This window comes from Ricinus communis, chromosome 2 (genome assembly GCF_019578655.1).
Source record: "Ricinus communis isolate WT05 ecotype wild-type chromosome 2, ASM1957865v1, whole genome shotgun sequence".
Lineage (NCBI taxonomy): Eukaryota > Viridiplantae > Streptophyta > Magnoliopsida > Malpighiales > Euphorbiaceae > Ricinus > Ricinus communis.
The window spans coordinates 9,117,991-9,140,392 of NC_063257.1; the positions used below are offsets into that span (position 1 = coordinate 9,117,991).

The window sequence follows — 22,402 nt, forward strand, 5'->3', positions numbered from 1 at the left end:
TATCATCTCACTCAAGCACAGCAATTGGGTTCCGGGATTAGAAGCATGACAAATCAAACCACTCATTTGATTAAAAAAGAAATTATTGGATTATTAATTAGCAGGACTCCAATAAAGTCAAATACGACTCATGCCACAACGGTGGCATGAAAAGTATAAATAAATAGGTCATGAAGATTCCTTCACAAAGGTTCGTTCATACAAAGGGAGAGCCGGGGTCCTAAAAGCAGCCCGATTGACATAATTGAAAAACAATGGATGAATACATATTTGTTTTATTTTGAGGGAAAAAGGAGGCTAAATTAGTCTAACCGATTTAGACCGCAAGCTGATTTATCATCAAATTTAATCCATCTAAACCGTAAATTGGTCTAGCATCAAACCTAACCGATCTAGACCAACAATAATATCGAATTGAAATTTACATTCCAATTTCAATTCCTGTAAGTGTCCATGCTTTTATTTGTTAGTTTTTTTTCTTTTGAAAGGCTGCATACATTTTGATTATTGCAGAATGCAAACGTTTCTTGAATGAGAGGAGATCTTTTTTTCAGATGAATTAAAAGAAAAAAATGAGAGGAGATCAATAAAAGAGAAACTTTGAAAACTCAGAAGGTTTAGCCCAAACCCAAACTATTTGGGTCAATCAAGGCAGGTAAAGCTGGGTCTCATCTTTCGTTGTCAGCCCAATACCATAGCAGAAACAGAGAATTTGGATAAATCCAAACAATTGGCATAAACTTGAAAGCTGAAGACTAAACAGGTCTGTGTACGGAAAAAATCTAAACACCAAAATTAGGAACAGAAGAAGCTAGCTCATGAGGTGCAAACTGAACAGGATAACCAAAGATGCAAACCCTTTTTCAGCCCTGTAAGTCTTTATCTTTCCAAAACATTTCATTACCACTTAATACTAACAATTTCATTGTCTCATGCAACTCTTCTGTCCACGCCAAATGCTTTCATTCCTCAAGTTTTCAATTGTTTTCTAGTATTGGGTTACTCAAAAGTCTGTCTTTTTCCAAAAATTCTCCACTTTGGAGAAGTACCCAGATCTCTTTTTGCTCTCAAAATGATACCTTTGATAATTTATCAAGTACTCAAGTGCCTGAGGAGCAGGAAGAAGATAGAATTCGAGAGAATGAAGAGCTTGAATTGTTAAATAAGCCTTCTCCTGTAGTTATAAATAATGGGTTAAGTATAGAAGTTGATAAAGAATCTGAAACAATTGATAAAGATGAGGCTTTAGCCCCTTTTTTGAAGTTCTTTGAGCCTAGAGATTCATTAGAAGAAATAAAGGAAGAGGGTAAGGAATTGGGTGTTATAGAGGGGAATAGTAATGGGAATAATGAAGATAAAGAAGCTAAGAAGGTTAATGTGGACTACTATGAGCCAAAACCTGGTGATTTCGTTGTAGGTGTTGTGGTTTCAGGTAATGAGAGTAAGCTAGACGTAAATGTTGGGGCAGACTTGTTAGGCACAATGTTGACAAAGGAGGTGCTGCCTTTGTATGACAAAGAGATGGAATATTTGTTGTGTGATATGGAGAAGGATGCTGAGCGATTTATGGTTAGAGGGAAGATCGGAATTGTTAAAGATGAGGCCGCTATGAGTGGAGGACCAGGGCTAGGAAGGCCGGTTGTGGAGACTGGAACCATACTGTTTGCGGAAGTTCTTGGAAGGACATTAAGTGGCCGGCCATTGCTTTCGACTAGACGTTTATTTCGGCGGATAGCTTGGCATCGAGTGAGGCAGGTTCTTTTCTCACTTTTTTTTTTTCTCTGCATTTTGTGTATTTGTTAATTTTTGAGCGCAATTCTGAGCTGTATATCAGTTTCTTATTTTTTTTTCTTTTTAGTTTTTTCTTTTTCTTAAATGGGAATATGCTGTAATTCGTGCTGTATGCTATGCATACATGTCCTTGCAGCATTTTAGCCGTCAGCAATCAGTTTTTTCATAATTGGCCATGAATATCACAAATTTTGTTGACGTGTTATTGTGTTTTAGTCAGATAAAAGAACTGAATGAACCTATTGAGGTTAGAATTACAGAGTGGAACACTGGGGGTTTGCTTACGAGAATTGAGGTTTGTATCTTTTATGTGATTGTTCTGTGTTACATGCATCGTTCAACGGTGACATTCTAGAGCTGAATTTTGCAGGGATTGCGGGCTTTTCTCCCAAAGGCTGAGTTAATGAACAGGGTGAAGAATTTCAAGGAGTTGAAAGAAAATGTAAAATGAAATTGTTTTAAGTTTCTTATTTTAAGCTCTAGTAAATAAATATATATATATATAGATATATATTTTTTTGTAGTGTGGTTACTATTTAATAGTTGTTGCCATCTTGCATTTATTGGAGAAACTCAGATTTAGGATCATCAACCCATATTGATTGCCTGCCTCCATTCTGTTCTTGCTGCTTACCTGGATTGTTTTAAAATTTTTGAATTCAAAATGTTTTGCTGCGAGACTTGCATTGATCATATGATTTGAAACTCGGTGTATAAAGAATAATTTATAGTATGGAGAAGCTTCAAAATAGTGGATCATTGCAGTTGGTCGAGAAGTGCCCAATTCAACTTCAATTAGTTTGCATATATGTGCTACTTGGATGGTGCTTCTGAGATTTCCTTATTAGAATGGAAGGAAGTTTTTTGAAGTCTAGTGTATGCTTTTTATTAGTTGAGGAGCTTAGGCAAGAAAACTATTTAATACTAGGAAATGGTGTGACATGCTGGCTGTAGCCAAAAAGAAAGAATCGAAAATGCTGCAATTTTATATGCTTCTTTTGGATTTCTCACTGCTGCTGTTGCTGCTGCTTCTTCTTCTTCTTCCCTTGTTCCACAGTTTACCTATTTCTTAATGGTGTAGGTGAGTCGTCGAATAAATGTACTGATTACTCGAATAAATGAGGATAACAATGAGCTAATACTGAGTGAAAGGGAAGCTTGGGTGAGTTCCACATGACACTCTCTTTTACGTTTTCCCTTGTTGTTTGGGCTATCCTTTTAATTTCAGTATGCTTTTTGTTTTTTAATTCTTTTATTGGTAGAAAATGGTCATTAACTGTATATAATTTCAGGAAATGTTAAACCTTCGGGAGGGAACGCTTCTTGAAGGAACTGTTAGGAAAATATTTCCATATGGAGCCCAAGTAAGGATTGGTGAAACCAACCGAAGGTGAGTATCCAATGCACTTCTGATTGCAATTTTGTCTCATTCTATGTATTGTTTATATAATTATATTGCTTTAAGATTTTGCCATTTTCATTTCTGTTACCAGAAGGGATGGGAACTTGTACACATATGAGGTGTTTTTCGAATTCTTTGTAAAATGGTTTGTAGAACATGAATGCTAGAAGCGGATGATCTTGATGTAGGAGACATGATAAATATGATATAAATGTTACAAGGGTTGGGTGGATCTCTCCTAATTTTTTTCCTTTTTAATTTGTTGTTGCATGCATTTACTTTTCCTTCAAGTTATGATTTTGGAGGAATGGAGAAGAGAAACAACTTAAAAACTGAGAAAAATGTAGTATAAACAGCATGATAGGATGATATTATTTCTACCATTTACACTCAGAACAAAGTCTGTAGAGGCTGATCCAGATGTTGGTTGACCTTTTTGGGCAACTGGCAACTTATTCTTGTTTATATGCACTTTTTAAGGATCTCTTCTATCTTCTGGTTTTCTTGTAAAACAGTTAAGGGGCACTTCTAAAAAATGTCTATAAGCTTTAGATGGTCTCATAAACTTCGTTTGATCCTTGCTTTATATCAATGCAAATATAAGATATGAGATTTAATGATAGCTGGCTATATACTTTTCTGATCTTCTTTCTGTTGGAGATTGTCTGCAAATATACGTGTTAAAAGATACTAGAACTTGTTTCTTATTATATGTAAAGAAGTATCCTAAACTTTATTAATACATGTCAGTGGGCTGCTGCATATCTCAAACATCACACGGAGCCGAGTTACTGCCGTCAGTGACTTGCTTAAAGTTGATGAGAGGGTCAAAGTTCTCGTTGTGAAATCAATGTTTCCTGATAAAATTTCGCTCAGGTAATAAAAGACTGAATTTCTGGTGTTTATATTTTAAGCTCATCCTGCGCTTTTCTTGTGCCTCAAATGTCATCAATATCCAATATTAGTGATTACTAATTTAAAGAAGTGAATCTCTAGAGAGATCAAACATGTACACGACTCTATCTGTTCGATTCTATATTTGCATAGTGTATAGATAATAAAAGGCTAGTACGAAAACACGTGATTAATTGTAGATAAATTGTATGATACTGTAGAAATGAAATGGTCTTCTATAGCTTGTCTAATGTCTCAGAAAACTGGATTACTCATTTGTCACAATAACAAAATTTATTTGAACCATCTCAGAAGACAATATTTGTAGTTAATAATTTATTGAAACTTGGCTATGTTCATTTGATTTATGTAGTGTTTACTTGTGGACTGAAAAGTATCTAAAAAGTTTCTATGACCGACAAATATTTTTTATTTTTATTTTTTACACTTAACTGGTAACTATGTGTTTCAATTGTTCTAGTGATGTTTCCTATTTGGTGAGGATGGCAAGTTTCCCAACCGAAAGTAGTTGTTTTCTATATTTTGTATTGCTGGTACCCATAGTGAATGGGCTTGTCAGAACACGATGGTCTGTTCTGCTAGTATATTGTTTGGATTCCTTTCCAAGACAGTGGTCAAGGTTGAATTTTGATTTTGGGCCACTTACTGAACCACCTCGTGGATTGGCTGTGTACTTTTTGTCTTTCTGTTCACATACACTGCTGGGACTATTTGACTTAAAACATGCATGTCTGCAGCACAAAGAAAAGGAAGTGCATGAAATACATTTAGCTTCCTTTGGTAGGAAAGTTTTAGAGAACTCGGATGGACTCTGACTGATGAAAATCCTCTGAATTGTACTTTTTTCTTTGCATAACTTGCATTAAAAATGAAATGGCTCATGTTGTCATTTGTCACTTGTGACCTGTAACATTTTCTAGTGCCAAATAGGTACCTAGAGACCGCTAGTAATGAATTTTATTTGTGTGACATTCAGTGTTGCTGACCTTGAGAGTGAGCCAGGCCTCTTCGTATCAAATAAAGAGGTACAGTTGTTTTCTGGTTTATCTGCCTATTCCATTTGTTGGGTCTGATTGAGATTTAAAAACATGTTCTGTTGACAAAATCTCATATTCATTGCACAGAAAGTGTTTGCTGAGGCAGAAGAAATGGCAAAGAAGTATAGACAAAAGCTACCTGCTGTATTAGCCACTCGTAAGTCAGCAACCCCTCTAAGCAGCACCTTAACTTTTGACGACGAAGCAACTATGTATGCAAATTGGAAGTGGTTCAAATTTGAAAGGGATTAATGAAGCTTACTGATCTAACATTACGCTATCCCATTAACTAATTTGGAGGGCGGAGAAGTCAAGCCTCATTCGTCACTCCTCCAGTCACTCTAAACCCAAAATGGGCACTGGTGGGGAAAAAAAAGGAAGGAGCCTTTTATCAGGCAAGAGTAAGAGTTCTCAATGTGCAACAGGAATGAAATTTATAGGGCTTTTTTTTTTTTTGTGCACTGCTATTTCCATTATTTAGAGAAGCGACAACAGCATATGATGATTGATAATCATAGCCTCAGCCTGGACGTGAGCTCTGTCCAGTTGTACAAATACAACGTGTATTAAGCATCAAATTCTTTTCACACTGATAAATTCTAATTCTTTTACAAGCAATTGTGAGATTCATGTTTCTGGCGACTCCTTTTCCTTGTGGTTACTTTCAAGTGAGAATCAAACTTGGGGAACTATTCTACCTTTTCTCCTCCCTTTCTATCAGGAATGGAGGAAAAATCTAAAGTTTTATGTTTTTTATAGCATGAAATTATAGGTCCTATACACCAGCATCTAGCCTGACCTCTTTTTGTCTTCTTCATGTTATCTTTTGCCACTAGAAAATGTAACTTTTTTTGGTTATAAGAATTGTATGTGATCCAAGTGAAGAAGTTGACAAAGCCTAACAGAAGGGTTGGGGGCTCTATGAATTTTAAAGAAACTGTAGCCAAGAAAGATACTTTAAAGTCCATTTAAATAATCACCCCCCCCAAAAAAGAAGTCCACCCAAATGGTAGAAAAAAATCATTACTCCATTAGCAGCCCCAGCCCATAAAGTTTGTTTGGTAGTGCAGGAGCTGAGTGCATTTCAAAGATGTATAATTTTCCATCCCATTAGAGGTGAAAATTCATTCTGAATTGAATTCATGTAATATAAAGGGATATCCAGAAACTACCCTGTAAACTATAGATAATGCTTGTCTTCAAACCCAAAATAATCTAATAAATAAATGATAAAAATAAATAAAAATTGCATGTCTCCTAATGGAGAGCTGCATATATATCCATGTTCACAGGCTTCATATGTTAACTTATATATGCCCATGCATGTCATAATAGATGTCTTTATTTTCTTCTTATTTTTGGTATATATATATATATAATTAATTAATTTAGAATGTCATATAAAATTTTTATAGATGACAAATCACTATCAAGAGTTTTAACGTATCTGCATAACTAAAATTGATACATTTTAACATTTATACGCGTTTTGACTTATATTTTTCTACTTCACCCTTGTATTTATATAATATAATAAATTAATCATCTGCCAACCCTACCTAAGCTATTTTGTCACTGCAACTGACTTTGCTCTTATGCTTTTTCAGACAGTGACAAAAACTTGACAAACAAACAAAAAAAGAAAACATCTTATGACAAAGTTAACTCAGCTGTATCAAGTAACCACTCAACCTTAAAGAATTTTAATCTATGAATGAGAATTAATATAATAAAACTCTAATATCTTTAACATATAAATTAAATTACAAATATTTATAGGACTATAGAAAAAGGTAGCAGCTCTATTTAAATGAAGCGGCGCATTAGGGTGTAGTTTGGACCCGTTTTATGTAATAATCTATATTTAACATTATTATTATTATTTAAATACTTTATATATAAATTGTGTAGTACTATGACATTTTTCATTGGATTCTTTAGGTTCAGGACGTGACCGTATATTATACATCTTTTCATCACTATCCAAGTATTTATGAATTTTTCGGTGGATTATGCATAAATATTTAGAGCATCAATGCATGAATTAATGATTCGTCAATCTTAAGAAGTTATTATGTATATAAATATATTCTAAATGTTTGTGCAAATTGAAACATATTCTTTTCTTTTTTGGTGGAAAGAGATGTGAGTTTAAATTCTTTTTTTTTAAATTATAAATAACAAATTTAAAATTTTAGTTGCGAATTTGAAATATATAATTATCATGAGCTAACAAATACAATTTTAGAATTTTAATTCTTGGTAGTTATTAGTACTATCAAAATAGTTATTTTTATTTAGACCGTATATACCTACTCATTAAAAGCAAACCAAAATTCAGAATCCGATATAAAATTATAACATTAGCTAATAACGTCTGTTGTGTCTTGACAGCTAAATTAATTTGAAAACAATTTGATTTTGATCCAAAATGAAGTGTATAATAGATTATTGGGAAAAATATATGGTCTAAAAAATATAAAAAATATACAGTCGATTCTCTTATAATTATTATACTTAGTGGATTAAAATAAAGTTAATTTATTAAATATTAAATATAAGAGAGTATGTGTATTTCGAAAATGAATTTGAGTTAATTTACATTTTATCATAACTTATATGGTTAAATTGGTGGGTTCAAACAAATTATTAATTGTTGTTGGGTGGTGGAAGTGTTGGAAATCATATAAGCAAAGGGTTAATGTAGTGAAAATGAGCCATCGGAAATCAGGGTTTTAATGGGTATACGAGTCCAATTATTAACTCTTTTTGACTTGATGGAAACGAAGCATAAGTCCAGTAACTAGGGTTTTTCCCCATTTCATGTCTTGCTTGTTTCAAACATTTATTTAGCCACCAACCAAATCTTTTTTTTTTTTCCTTTCTTTTTATTCTATTAGTGATAATTTTATTTTTTACCATAAAAAGTTTATTAAACTGAAAATCAAGAAAAATATCCCTACACAATTGAGATAGTTATTAATTTTATGATTTTTTAAAAGGGTTCTAGAATTAAAGATTTATTCTATTTTCATTTACAGTAAAATCTCTCTATAGTCATATATTTGAAACCAAATAATATTTATGATTATGAATAGGTTATAAATTAATGAATGTTTGAGTACTAAATTTTTTTTTTTTGAATTTAATATCTAATTCTGTTAGTGAAATGATATAAATTAGAGATAAGATAGATAAATATATTGTTCATATTATACAAATAATATTAGTGAGATAAAATAATAATACATTAAGACAATATATAACGTAACATATATTTTTTAAATTTATATATATAAAAATATTTTTTAAAACGAAATATAAAATTTTTTTATGACTTATTACAATAGATAGTTTATTTCTATTTATAATTGGTGTAAATTAGAATATAATTTTTTAATTTCTATATAGAGATTATTTCTATATAAAATATCACTATAGATAAATTTTACTATAGTAATAAAAATAAAAATAAGTTTTTTTTATATTTATAGGTTTCATAACCATAAATTATTATTATTATTTTATTATTATTATTATTATTTAAGCCATAACAAGGGAAAGAGAAGAGGAATGAAGGGAAGGGTGCGGCTAGAAGGTAAGTAAATACTATTATTCTGCAACTGTCATTCATAAAAACCCTAATCGTGACTTGTGCCCTAATATATTCCTAAACCTATCTTTTTTCTTTTCGTGTTTTTTCTGAGTGATTTTGTATTGTAGATTATTATCTTCAGCCCTACTCCCAAAACAAACCCACCACTCCCTTTCCTCGGTAACCAAATCAATCCCACCCTTATTAATTTCACCACAGTGAAAAATAGCAACAGCAATAAAGAAAACAAGAACTTGTTAGTATTATTTTTCTGGGTTCAGGCTGTAACAATGGACAGGCAGATGCTCCATTAAAACTTTCTCTATATCTACGCCACCCCTTTAAAATCCTACGCTTCTCATGAAAATGTTAAGAGAGAGGACCCGTTTGGGAGCATATAATTTAATGCAGAAATTAGGTTGCACTGTGATAATATGATAATTGTTTAATGCATGCAAAAAGACATTGAAATATGGTTTGCTTGCTTGCTTGCTTGCTTGAAACCCTTTTGCCTTTCACAGTTTCCTAAGCTGCCTCAGTCCTATTATCATCAAACTCTTCATTTCCCTATGCACTTCACCCACACAGCACTCCAGTTTTATTTAAAGTTTCTTTTTTTTTTAATTACTTTTTAAAGAATTTTCTTTTTGTTTTTTTTTTTAATTTTTCTCTTTTTAGGGTTATATTGGAGATGGACTCTGAAACCCTTGATTCTATCTTCTTGATCCACATGCTCTCTCTCTCTCTCTCTCTCTCTATATATATATATATATATATATATGTAATCTTTCTGCCATTGTTTGCTTGCTTTGTTGGGGTTTGGAAGATAGTTAACCTTTTGTGTAGGGGTGTTTTAGTCATTCTACTATTTAATTTTGGTTTTATCTAGTAGGTATTCTCTTCTAAGTCATAAATTTCCTTTTTCTAGGTATATATATGAGTCAAATTACTTTGAATTATAGCAATTAACCAGGTATTTAAATTCATTTCAGATATATTCTGACTTTAACTTGAAGTCTAAATAATTTTTAAATATTTAATCAGGTCAGGTTTTAATATAAGATATTTTACAGTACCTAATAACTCCACTGAAGTGGCGTCTTAATTTAATTTTAGACATATTTAATTTTATTTAATATAATTAAATTACATGTTATGATACATATATTATTTTTCTTTTAAGCATACAGTAGATATACCATGTGATTAATCATGAGATTAAGTACATTTTAACTTTAATTTGAGATTATTACTGGTAAATTTTTTTAATTGAAGTTTATATTAAATCGACATTGAATATGAAAATATAATTTATTAAAATTTCAATCGAGTTTAAGAATTAAAAAAATTGAATTTAAATATTCTTCACATAATTGTTGGCCTTCATATTTATATCCGATAGATAATAATTATAACTTAAATCTTCCTCTTTATTTAATTTGTTGAAAGTCTATTTATATCTTTTAGCATTGATAAAAGAAAAAAGCACTAGTAATTGGATAAGCTGCCTAGTCAATTTCTAATATTTGCCATGTCAGCATTTCTGCCCACAAAATAGTGGTCCCACCTTAACTTAAACATTCCTCAATGATTGACACTTGTGCATCTAGATAAAGAAAGCAAAGTGAGCAACCTAAAATTGTCAAAAGTTCAAATTTTACCCTCACTTCACTAGCTTCTTAAGGGTAATACCAATGGGCAATATGGACTTATACAAATAAAAAAAATAAAAACATTCAGTGCCCAAAATAGAAATATAGTTATATTTAATTTGTTAACATGTTTTATAGGTGTTAAATTATTTTGGTCAAGGTATCAAAATATGGAGTGTGCCATTTTTGTTTTAAAAATAAAGAAAATATGCTCATTCTATATGATTGTAATTTATATTTAATTTAATAAAATTATGATTTTTTATAGAAGTTTAATTTTTTAGGTAATGTATGAGATAATTATTTAATTTAGATTTAAAAAATTTCATGCATTTACAAAAATATTAAATTACAAATACAGTTACAATATAAAATGTGTAAAAAGAACTTATTAAATTGGATGCAATTAAAAGGCATACTCTACTAGTCAATGATATTAAACTTCCATGAACACTTATTTGTGGCAAAATGTGCAAAGTGAAAATGACTTGTATCTTCATGATTTTTATTTGGATAAATAATATGCAAAGTTTGTATTTACAGACAGGCATATAAAAGAAGGACTCAGAGTTAAAAAGAAAGAGAATTATAACTAAAGAAGGAAAAAAGAAATTAAAAATAAATAATTTATGATGAATAATATAAAGAGCTAAGAATTTTAAAAAGATTAATTGCAGTTGTTATTATTATTTTGATCATAAATAATAATATAAAATAATTTTATAAATGAAATTATAAAATATTTTAATATTTTATAATTATTTATTACGTTTTAAAAATAATACTAATTTAGAATTTATTTAAGTATTTTTAATTAAATTTAATCCAATAATATAAAAATCATATTGAAAGCATTCATTAATAAATTTTTAATTGTATATAAAATTGATACTGTTAAAAATATTTTGAGATTGTAATGTTTAATAAATTCAAAAATCAATTCATTGATTGATATAATATTTAAAATATAATTAAAAACCTTTTGATATTATAATTATATTTAATAAAAATCAATTAATTAATATAATTTTTGAAATATATTAAAATATTATTTTTAAGATTAGAATTATAATTTAATTAGAAAATAATTTGTTGATTAATAAATTAATAATAAGATTATGATATTAAATGTAAATATGATTTTTATATATGGGAAATAATTATAAATTTGTAAAATTCGAATTAAAAAATTCAAAGGAAAAAAAAAGAAAAACTCAATTTACATAGATACACTAAAAGAAAAAAAAGCTTAAAATACGTTACGGTAACAAAATTCACTCTAAAATTATGGGACACCACTTGGCAAAACTCTTGTTTATAGTCCAGCCTACGTTTTCAATTTTCAACGCCTATTAGAATCAAAGCTTAAGAGAGAGCTCCAAACTCAAAGCTCAGAGCTCAGCTCAGCCACCACCCATCACCACCACCACAACCACAACCACAACGGCTGTCACAACCCACTTTCAAAACCCAGAAACAATCAAGCATATCTACATGGCCACCAACATATACAATAGCAGAGCTTGGACTTGAAAGAAGAGTGTGGTTTTTGTTAGCATTAATTGTCAGACCACCACCACCACCACCACCACCACCACCAGTGGCCACCAGCTTTAAAGTGCCATTAATATTCCTGGTAACGTTCTTTCACCGCAAACTTGGAGTATCTTTTGACTTATATTCAACACATCTTCTACTTATAAAGATTTAAAAGACACTTAAATTAGCTTTTTGAAGTGTACTCAGGTACTTATGGTTTCAACTCTTTAGTGTAAAACTCAAGCATCCTTCCTTTCTTCCACAAAAATCTTCCTCACATGCATTTTGTCTCCTAGATTTGTACTTCCTCTCCAATCTTTTTCTCTATCACCGTTGCCAAAAAGACTTCCATTTATCATTCATCACCACCTCATCATCATTATCATCATCATCAAGATTGTTTCTTTTAGTCAAATACCCCAAATGGAAAAATTAAACCATTCTTACTTACTATCCTTAATCTTGATACTATTAGCCATTGAAACATCAGTACTTTTTGTAGCCTCTCTTTCTCCTGATGGAGAAGCACTTCTATCTTTATTATCAGCAGCTGACCCTGATGCAAAATCATCATCATCAGTCCTTTCTTCATGGAACCCATCAAGCCAAACTCCATGTTCATGGCAAGGCATTACTTGTTCTCCACAAAATAGAGTCATTTCTCTTTCTCTTCCTAACACATTTCTTAATCTGTCTTCTCTCCCATCAGAACTCTCTTCTCTTGCTTCTTTACAGCTTCTCAATCTCTCATCAACCAATATCTCTGGTACAATCCCTCCTTCTTTTGGCCAACTTACCCATCTCAGGCTTCTAGACCTCTCCTCTAACTCTCTTTCAGGTTCTATACCACAAGAACTTGGTCTCCTCTCTTCACTTCAGTTTCTTTACTTAAACTCTAATAGATTATCTGGTAAAATACCTCCACAGCTAGCAAACCTTACTTCTTTGCAAGTTTTTTGTGTGCAAGATAATCTACTCAATGGCTCAATACCATCTCAACTGGGTTCTTTAATCTCTCTCCAGCAATTTAGAATTGGTGGAAATCCTTATCTAACAGGAGAGATACCTCCACAGTTAGGACTATTGACCAATCTCACAACTTTTGGTGCTGCTGCAACTGGACTTTCAGGTGTTATACCACCTACATTTGGGAATTTAATCAATCTTCAGACTTTAGCTCTTTATGATACAGAGATATTTGGTTCTATACCACCTGAGCTTGGTTTGTGTTCTGAGTTAAGCAACTTGTATTTGCATATGAATAAGCTTACTGGCTCCATACCTCCACAGTTAGGCAAGTTGCAGAAACTTACTAGCTTGCTTTTATGGGGCAATTCACTCTCTGGACCTATCCCAGCTGAGCTTTCAAACTGCTCATCACTTGTTGTTCTTGATGCTTCAGCTAATGATCTCTCTGGTGAAATTCCTGGTGATTTAGGAAAGTTAGTGGTTCTTGAACAGCTTCATTTATCTGATAATTCACTAACCGGTTTAATTCCCTGGCAGTTAAGTAACTGCACAAGTTTAACTGCTGTGCAGCTTGATAAGAATCAATTATCAGGTGCAATTCCATCGCAGATTGGTAATTTGAAGGATTTGCAAAGTTTTTTCTTGTGGGGTAACTCAGTGTCTGGTACCATACCAGCCTCTTTTGGTAATTGTACAGAATTATATGCGCTTGATCTTTCAAGAAACAAGCTGACAGGATCAATCCCAGATGAGCTTTTCAGTTTGAAGAAATTAAGCAAGCTTCTGCTTTTAGGTAATTCATTATCAGGAGGGTTACCACGAAGTGTGGCAAATTGTCCATCTTTGGTGAGATTGAGACTCGGAGAAAACCAACTTTCAGGTCAGATTCCAAAGGAGATAGGCCAGTTGCAGAATTTGGTATTTCTTGATTTGTACATGAATCATTTTTCTGGTGCACTTCCAATCGAGATTGCCAACATCACAGTTCTTGAATTGTTGGATGTGCACAATAACCACTTTACTGGAGAGATACCATCTGAACTAGGGGAGCTAGTGAATTTGGAGCAGCTTGATCTTAGCAGAAACAGCTTCACAGGCGAAATTCCTTGGAGTTTCGGAAACTTCAGTTACTTGAACAAGCTGATTCTTAACAACAATCTACTAACAGGATCAATCCCAAAATCAATTCAGAATTTGCAGAAGCTGACACTTCTTGATTTAAGCTACAACAGCCTTTCTGATACGATCCCACCTGAAATTGGTCATGTAACAAGCTTAACCATCAGTTTGGACTTGAGCTCAAATTCATTTACTGGAGAGCTCCCTGCCACAATGTCCAGTTTGACTCAGTTGCAATCACTTGATCTTTCCCATAATTTGCTTTATGGAAAGATTAAAGTTCTTGGTTCCCTTACTAGCCTCACTTCCATTAATATCTCCTGCAACAACTTTTCAGGCCCTATACCAGTAACACCATTCTTCAGAACCCTGTCTTCAAATTCATACCTTCAAAATCCAAGTCTTTGCCAGTCTGCAGATGGGTTGACTTGTTCATCGAGGCTTATCAGGAGAAATGGATTAAAATCTGCAAAAACAGTAGCATTGATTTCAGTGATTCTTGCTTCAGTAACCATAGCAGTTATTGCTTTATGGATTCTACTCACTCGAAATCATAGGTATATGGTTGAGAAGTCTTCAGGAGCATCAGCCTCATCACCGGGGGCTGAAGATTTTTCTTATCCATGGACATTTATCCCATTTCAAAAACTCCACTTCACCGTCGATAACATCTTGGATTGTTTGAGAGATGAAAATGTGATTGGGAAAGGTTGTTCTGGTGTTGTCTACAAGGCTGAAATGCCTAATGGGGACTTGATTGCAGTGAAAAAGCTTTGGAAAATGAAACGAGATGAAGAACCAGTGGATTCATTTGCAGCAGAAATTCAAATTCTTGGACACATTCGACATCGGAATATTGTAAAGCTCTTAGGATACTGTTCCAACAAGAGTGTTAAGCTCCTTCTCTACAACTACATTCCGAATGGTAATCTGCAACAGCTGTTGCAAGAGAATAGAAATTTAGATTGGGAAACAAGGTACAAGATTGCAGTAGGATCAGCTCAAGGTCTAGCATATCTTCATCATGATTGTGTGCCAGCAATTCTTCACAGAGATGTCAAGTGCAATAACATACTGCTAGATTCCAAGTTTGAGGCTTATTTGGCAGATTTCGGCCTGGCCAAAATGATGAACTCTCCAAATTATCATAATGCAATATCCAGGGTAGCTGGATCTTATGGTTATATTGCCCCAGGCAAGTATTCTTGATCTCCCTATTCTTTAATTCATTCAGTTAGCTGATTTCTCTCTTTCTCTTATTGTGCTTTGAAAGATTAATTAGGCAAGAATTTACTATGCATGCATGTTAGAGGAACATAAGCTTTTATACAAATACTTTTATGCATTAGTTAACCATTCCTTTTCTTGAATTCTTAGTTCCATTTCCGATAAATTTCCATGATTGCAGAGTATGGATACACCATGAACATAACAGAAAAGAGTGATGTTTATAGCTATGGGGTGGTGTTGCTAGAGATTCTAAGCGGTCGCAGTGCCGTTGAATCCCAACTTGGAGATGGGCTACACATAGTTGAATGGGTAAAAAAAAAGATGGGAAGTTTTGAACCAGCCGTCTTAATACTAGATTCAAAGCTTCAAGGTTTGCCAGATCCAATGGTACAAGAAATGCTTCAAACACTAGGAATTGCCATGTTTTGTGTGAATTCTTCACCGGCAGAGCGGCCGACCATGAAGGAAGTGGTAGCATTGTTAATGGAGGTGAAGAGTCCACCAGAAGAATGGGGAAAGACATCTCAACCCCTAATAAAACAGTCATCAAATCAAAATTGAAATAAGTTTTATTTCAGTTTCTTTGTTTTGTATTTTATTTCCTTCCAAGAACATCAATGATGGATTTCTCTTTTCTATCCCAAGAAGAAAAAGAGGAGTGTTGTTATTGAGAGAAATGAGAAGAGGAAAAAGCTTTGGGTAGTCTTATTATTGGATTAGAGATTCTTGGGATTCTTGTACAGCTTCTAGAAACAGCAATGTGGTTGAATTGCTTCATGTTTTGCCTTTCTTGATCTTTATAATTCCTTCCCCTCCTCTCTCTCTCCCCCCACCCCCCCAACACCCCCCTCCCCCCTCTGTTATATATGCATTTGCTTCTTTCCCTAATTTGTCACTCCATTTCCTGAATACTAGGCAGCACCCAAATTGCATAATACAATTTGCATTTCTTACTCTTCAATCCAACTTTTACAAGGTTCCTAATTTTCAGCATAAATTCTGGCATTTGTCATTCTTGTCAGGGATAAGAAAATAGTTATCTCACCTAAAGTTGCTTTCAGATCAGTTCAATATGTCATTCACATAAAAAACAAAGCGATATTTAGACATAAGAAAATGAAGCGAGATCTTTAGAATCATATGAACATACAATATTGCCAAAAGAACAATGATGAACAAAATGTGGGGCAAGATGTTGGGATTGTGTATGGCCTTCACCTGATTTCTCATTTTCAAGCAAATAAAAACAGATTCTTTGAACCCATTTAGCAGAAATGGAGCTACTGCTAAAAAAATCAGCAAGGCCTGATAATTTTCCCATACACAAATTGCATGTAGGGTCAATGATGCAGGACAAAAGCAGACAGGCCATGCTTCCATCCCTCCTTCCCCACATGCCTCTAACAGGCAATGGATTTGCTCCCCCTGTCTCATTTCCCTTCACTTTTGGTCCACAACCCATTTTAATATGCCACTAGTTCTGGTCAAAAAGAAGAACCAATAGGATAAACAATCAGCAACTCATTGCTTCAACATCCCTACATCTTTCTTTCCTTCCTTTTCTTTAAACCCATACCATTAATAAAATAACACAACAATCTAAATATTCAACTTAAAGTGCAGTGCCTTAACATTGTAATACCTCGATGAAACATCAATAAAGAATTGCATAGAATCTATGATTAATGCAATAAGCTTTCTCTTTTTGTTTGTTTGGGAGCAAGATCAGTCTTTATAATCCCAGGTATCATGCCTTAAAGCAATCCAAAAAGAGAGTAAAAGAAAGCATATCACATTCATCTTGTATTTGTATTGGAGCCTCCACCATAAGGAAGGTGACCCCCACTTAGTAGCCCCCAAGAAAAGCTAGACAACCCATGTCCACCAACCACATGAGAATCTATGTCCTCTTCTCAACATCAACTTTCATGGTCGCATTTTCAGCAAATAGTGTCTTGTTATAAGGGTCTTATCTTTATAGTCAACACATGTAGGAGTTTTTATCTTTCATTTTTAGATAAAAAGGAACGCAAAAAGAATTAGATTTGTCTCAATCAGCCAGAAGGCCGATAGTAAAGTCTTGGCTTGTAATGCAATGGTTAAAATCTTAATACAACTCTGGATTTATGAATTTTTACTACGTAAAAAAGAACAAGTAATAGATCATCTGGGGTTCAATTCTAGTTTCACTACTTGAACCTAAAAGGCAGTGCCTTACAAGTTGCACAATTCCTGCTCGTTCAAGCAGAAAAAGATCAAACAAAAATAATCTACAAATGAAATACTTTAAAAGGAGACGCTAAGTTTGTGAGTCCAGTTTCCTAGTGGATTTCTCTGTGACTCCACTCAGCTTGTCCCAAAAAGCCTCATTATTCCATTTGCCAATGTTCCCCTCATTGGCCTTCTTTTTCATTCTCTCTTGTTATATATCCTTTCCTTTAAAAGGAAAAATTTGTTTCTGAACCTTTTCTTTCCCCTGGCCATCACATCATGATCTCTGCAACCAATTAACAAATGCTGCTCAAGTAACATTTTCCTTGAAATCTCCATCATAACGAAAATAAAATACAAGCATTCCATTCCAACAGAATTTGTAACATGTTATCATCTTGCTTTTACAGGCAAAAACTTGCTCTGTAAAACATGGATGATACCTTTAGATAAATATTAGAGCCCGGCAAAATTTCGCTGACATGCATAATCGAGATTTGACCTTATATCATTAAGAAATAGAAACTTAGGTATTAAAAGAATAGCAAATGATTACATAATAGGAAAAAGAAATGTCTTTCCTATATACTTTTCGTGGTAGTGTGGCTAGTGCATACTTTACGCAATCAATTAAACTATTATACATATCCTTCCCATAGAACATAAGACAATAAACAAATCTTCAGAAACCCACTAAGTGAAAGCACAAAAGCTAAGATCTTTCAAAAAAATTAGCAAGTTACTTCAGAGACTCGCCCAGTTACTTCATTAGAGATGCACCATAGCACTCGGGTTCTAATGAATTTCCTTTTCACCATCATTCTAAACCTCGTCAAATACAAACCCTTCAGAATAACAAACCTTTTCTAAGGGAAATATTAACTTTTTCTTATCAACAAAATAGAGCACAAGATTTCATGTTTTGACAGCTAATATACTGTTCGGATGAAAAGGAGGGACTTGATAACCACAATTGCAACTGCCGGACTTTAGCCTGATAGCCAAGCACTAAGTGCTGGAGGTTGAGGTGTCGAGTTCGAAACTTCCTTTCTTCATAATGTAGTGGTTTATTTCCCACTTTATATTGAAAGAAAAAAAGTTTCCCCTTTCATTCTAACTTAACATACTAACATGCTAACTATATTCACTGACAAAAAAATTAGGTAGAATTTTTTAGTTAAGCTATAGACTACTGTTCTCCACTTGCAGAATTCAAGAAAAATTATAGTGAATCTAACATTCCCTCTTTACCTTTTGTCAAATGAATTTCTATCAGTACTCTAGATTCTCCATTTCACTTGATTGCCATTGGATGTGCAATCAATAGTTTATCTTCAATAGTTGGGACCAAAGGAGGATATTATTTTCGGTACCTGGGAGAAGAGGTTACAGATATTGTAGTTTATGCTTTAGTATTGGAAAGAAATCATCAGTAACTTGTATCATCAAAACATTATACAGTTAACTTCAAATCAGTTGCATCTTGCTGCAACTCATCATCCTAAATAGTAGACAGTTTTAGAAAGTTAAACAGTAACTAATGAAAAGATCACAGATGAACGCAAATACCTAACACATCAGTGTTCAGGTATCCATCAATGGAGGGAGATTGCTTTCGGACTCGTAACAATGTAATAGATGCAAGAATGAAAAATCAAATCAGACAACTGGGTGGAGGCTGAACAGGAATATAGGTGGAATTGCTTTTCAACTTAACAGACTAGCAATTTGATAGCAAACCAGGACTCAACAAGCCCACAAAGAATTAAGTATAATTGCTGCTCATACTTTTTGTAATGTAAAAAAATAGAATAACAAGCTCTTTTCCAGAATGAAGCAGCAGAAGCTGTAACAAAAATGAAAAATGATGATTTATCTCCAAATCCAGTACCCAAAATCAGGACTTTGAGAACTTCTAAAGGGATGGTTTTGGCGAACAAGATAAGCAGAAAGAAAATTTTAAATAAGCAAAACAGGAAAGGGATGGCTAAGAAATAAAGGTTGTTTTAAGAGAAAGCAACAGGATAGTTGAGTAACAAATAATTAAAACCAGCCTAAGAACAAAAATTATAAACCTAATATCGCATCAGGGCCCATGAAACACTTACTAAGAATGCTAACTACTAAAGTTCAAGTTTCTACTTCAATCTCATATAAAATAAAATTCTCTGACTGAGCAAGTCTTCTTATACTATAAAAATATGCTGCTAATTAGAGAGAATATAAAATCTAATGGACTCAACCAAGGCTCAGATCTAAACAATCAGTGACCCTAGGTGTGATAAAATTATTGCAAAACTATTTCACCATATGGTGGTTTACACTCAGAGAAATATGTACGAGCACAAGTAAGAGGGACCAAAGTCTCCATACGAGCAACTTTGTTTCATCTATTTATCATTCAAGAGAACCTCGCGTGTGTTGCTCAGACCTGCACAAAGAAGTAGGCTATATGTCCATATCCAACAACATTCAACTTTATCAAAGTTTTTATTTAAAAGGGCCCATTATATGTCTGAACCAGATGCACTAGGGTGAACTGAAAGTCACTGTACTACATGATGAAGGTAAAGCATCCTGCTATCCGAGACAAGATCCTACATTATGAGCATATAAAAAAAAAACCGTTGTATAAGAAACTCCTTAATACATACTATTTATTTGGGATAAGAAACAACTAAATGTTCTGTTATATGCTAAAAGGTTGCAGTTTTAAATTCCAAGTTGAATATACCTATCAACTAGTAAAATCCCCCCAAAGAAGTGAAGAACACTTGTAATAGTCCAAAAAATGGTCTTTCAATTTTCCTATTCAAAACATGGAAAGCACAGTTATAACTACAATAGATATTTAAAGGTATCCCAGATGGAAAAGGCATGCTAGATTCCTCAACCTTGGTCTACTATCTCAGTATAACTCCAGTCGTCTAATCGGCTGCGCCAAAAGACCTCCTATGAAATAACTCCAGTCGTCTAATCGGCTGCGCTAAAAGACCTCCTATGAAAACAAAAACTGGCAGCGGAATCTAGACCCTCTTTTCTCAGACACTACCTCTTCAGTCTTCTGCATAACATGGATCATGCCTCCAAGAAATTTATATGACTATGCATAGAATGATGACTACTATGCAAGATGGAGAAGAAAATAGCAAAAAAGTATTTCAAGACAAACGGAAGAACGTTTAGTTAAATTTCAAAAGTTTTCAAACGTAGTCTACACTTGTTAATCGATTCACACAAAAGTTTGGCAGACGAATACCGAACCTAAATGGAGTGGACTTATATATTTATTCATTTTATAAGTTTATATTGCACACACTTTTTGCTTTCTGTGGGGCTCGTTGCTATTGAACAATAAAAATAATAATGTCAAAAAGCTCTCTTTCCAAGTATACAAGAATCTGCTTAAACTGGGAGCTTAATTATCATAAGTGCAATGTTAGTAGTTAGCTCCCCAAAGAATAGAACCATGTAACCATTACGAATCTTATACTAGGTGCATCTTTTCAGAAAAGAAAAAAAAAAAAAACATATCTTATACTAGGTGCAAATGATTCAAAGTTGCAACAAGTAAAATACTTCTACCCGAAAGGTGCATATTTTCATGATTAGTGATATAAAGAAAATTAAACATGGATAAACTCCTAATCCATTATTCGAATTCATCACTTTCACTATCATTAAATATCCAAAATCGGAAAAGAAAAAAGAAAGACAGAGAACTTTTTCACCTATATTATCGAGCTGTCCTTACATCCAAAACCCAAAAATAAATAATGCATACAAACAAAATCAGGGCAATGACCAATATCACCAACCTCATCAATCAATCATCCAACTGCTGAAGCTCAGCCTTCAACTGCTCAATTTTAAGCCCCATTGACCTTCGAAAAGCCGCCCTTTCACTATCCGGAAGCTTACCCAATAACCCATCAAACATGTCGAAAACTTCTTTAACAGCAGCACGTGCACATTCAGCCTCTTCATTGAAATAAACAGTCTCTTTGGATTCCATTGCCATCTCTATCTCCTCTCTTGCTTCTGCAAACTTAAGGTTTATCATATCCACTTCTTTATTAACATCCAACTCGGGAACCGGGCCACCTCCTGACTCAGTACTGTGATTCCTGAGAGCGTTGCAAGTTGGATAACAAGAATGGAGGTCTTGGTGACGTGGGTTTGTGGAGAAGTAAAGAATTTTACGCGCGAGTGAGTTGGGAAATTGCGGAGTCAGAGTTGACGGTGCTTGTGATTTGAGGGAAAATGGAAATATGGGTTTTGGAGAACTTTGAAAAGGGTGTCTCAAAAGCAACTTGAAGAGAGAAATCTGTGATCGTTTATGCATATCTTTTTGATATTTTAGTTCGATTTCCTCAGTAATGGAGACAGCAAGGAAGGAGAAGGAAGTTCTAAAACCCCTTCTTCCCATTTTTCAGGAGTAGATGGGCTGGGCTGAATGGGATATTGAATATTAAAAAATGGTCCATGTCTAGTGTGCTCTTTACAATGATCCAGTTTGGCACAGTTTCTTAAATCAATTTTTAGTTCTTTCTTTTTTATTCTTTTTATAAAATTGTTTAGATTTAACAGTCTTTGGGGATAGTTGAAAATTTAGCTTTTTCAAAAATTCAATTTTGAAATTTCAGAAAAAAAAAAATTAAAACTAGAAAAATCATAATTTCTACTCTAAAAGGTTGTGTCAATTAGGATTCTAATATTTTTCACAGCTTATACATAAATTTTCTAATGCTTTGTTTGCAGTTTTCTTTCTAGACCATAGGAGGAAAACCTTTACATTTCATCAAGAATGTGGTTAGAAGAATAAAAGTGAAAGTTAACACTTTCTTGAAAACAAAGTTATATTTGGAATTTTACACAAATCTTCCTAAGAGTTGAATGATGGAACCCTATATATTTCTAAGACGAAAGAACAATTGCAGCT

At 33.4% G+C, this 22,402-nt stretch overlaps 3 protein-coding genes across 5 annotated transcripts; 2 read left to right on the forward strand and 1 right to left on the reverse strand.

The window, feature by feature from the left end:
• Nucleotides 1–525: 525 nt before the first annotated feature.
• LOC8281436 (protein PIGMENT DEFECTIVE 338, chloroplastic) lies at nt 526–5,787 on the forward strand. Of its 2 annotated transcripts, none has more exons than XM_015724143.3 (8): nt 526–1,751; nt 2,008–2,086; nt 2,162–2,233; nt 2,873–2,953; nt 3,084–3,181; nt 3,944–4,069; nt 5,085–5,133; nt 5,233–5,787. In XM_015724143.3, exons 1-8 carry the CDS (start codon nt 850–852, stop codon nt 5,395–5,397), a joined length of 1,572 nt encoding a protein of 523 aa, XP_015579629.2. In that variant the 5' UTR covers nt 526–849; the 3' UTR covers nt 5,398–5,787. The 2 variants fall into 2 exon arrangements, with proteins under 2 accessions (XP_015579629.2, XP_015579628.2); XM_015724142.3 differs by having other exon boundaries at nt 532–1,755; nt 2,012–2,086.
• Nucleotides 5,788–11,526: 5,739 nt separating this feature from the next.
• LOC8281388 (LRR receptor-like serine/threonine-protein kinase RGI5) lies at nt 11,527–16,026 on the forward strand. The gene is made up of 2 exons (XM_015724131.3): nt 11,527–15,214; nt 15,428–16,026. Exons 1-2 carry the CDS (start codon nt 12,355–12,357, stop codon nt 15,808–15,810), a joined length of 3,243 nt encoding a protein of 1,080 aa, XP_015579617.2. The 5' UTR covers nt 11,527–12,354; the 3' UTR covers nt 15,811–16,026.
• A 1,249-nt stretch (nt 16,027–17,275) lies between these two features.
• Nucleotides 17,276–21,906, reverse strand: LOC8281389. 2 transcript variants are annotated; one of them, XR_007214706.1, is made up of 3 exons: nt 21,279–21,906; nt 18,712–18,833; nt 17,276–17,746 (listed from the first exon to the last, which is right to left on the reverse strand). XR_007214706.1 is itself a non-coding variant. In XM_002527042.4 (2 exons), the coding sequence occupies exon 1, from the start codon at nt 21,887–21,889 to the stop codon at nt 21,287–21,289; it is 603 nt and encodes a 200-aa protein (XP_002527088.4). In that variant the 5' UTR covers nt 21,890–21,904; the 3' UTR covers nt 17,276–17,746; nt 21,279–21,286. The 2 variants fall into 2 exon arrangements, 1 of the variants encoding a protein (XP_002527088.4); XM_002527042.4 differs by lacking the exon at nt 18,712–18,833 and having other exon boundaries at nt 21,279–21,904.
• Nucleotides 21,907–22,402: the final 496 nt, after the last annotated feature.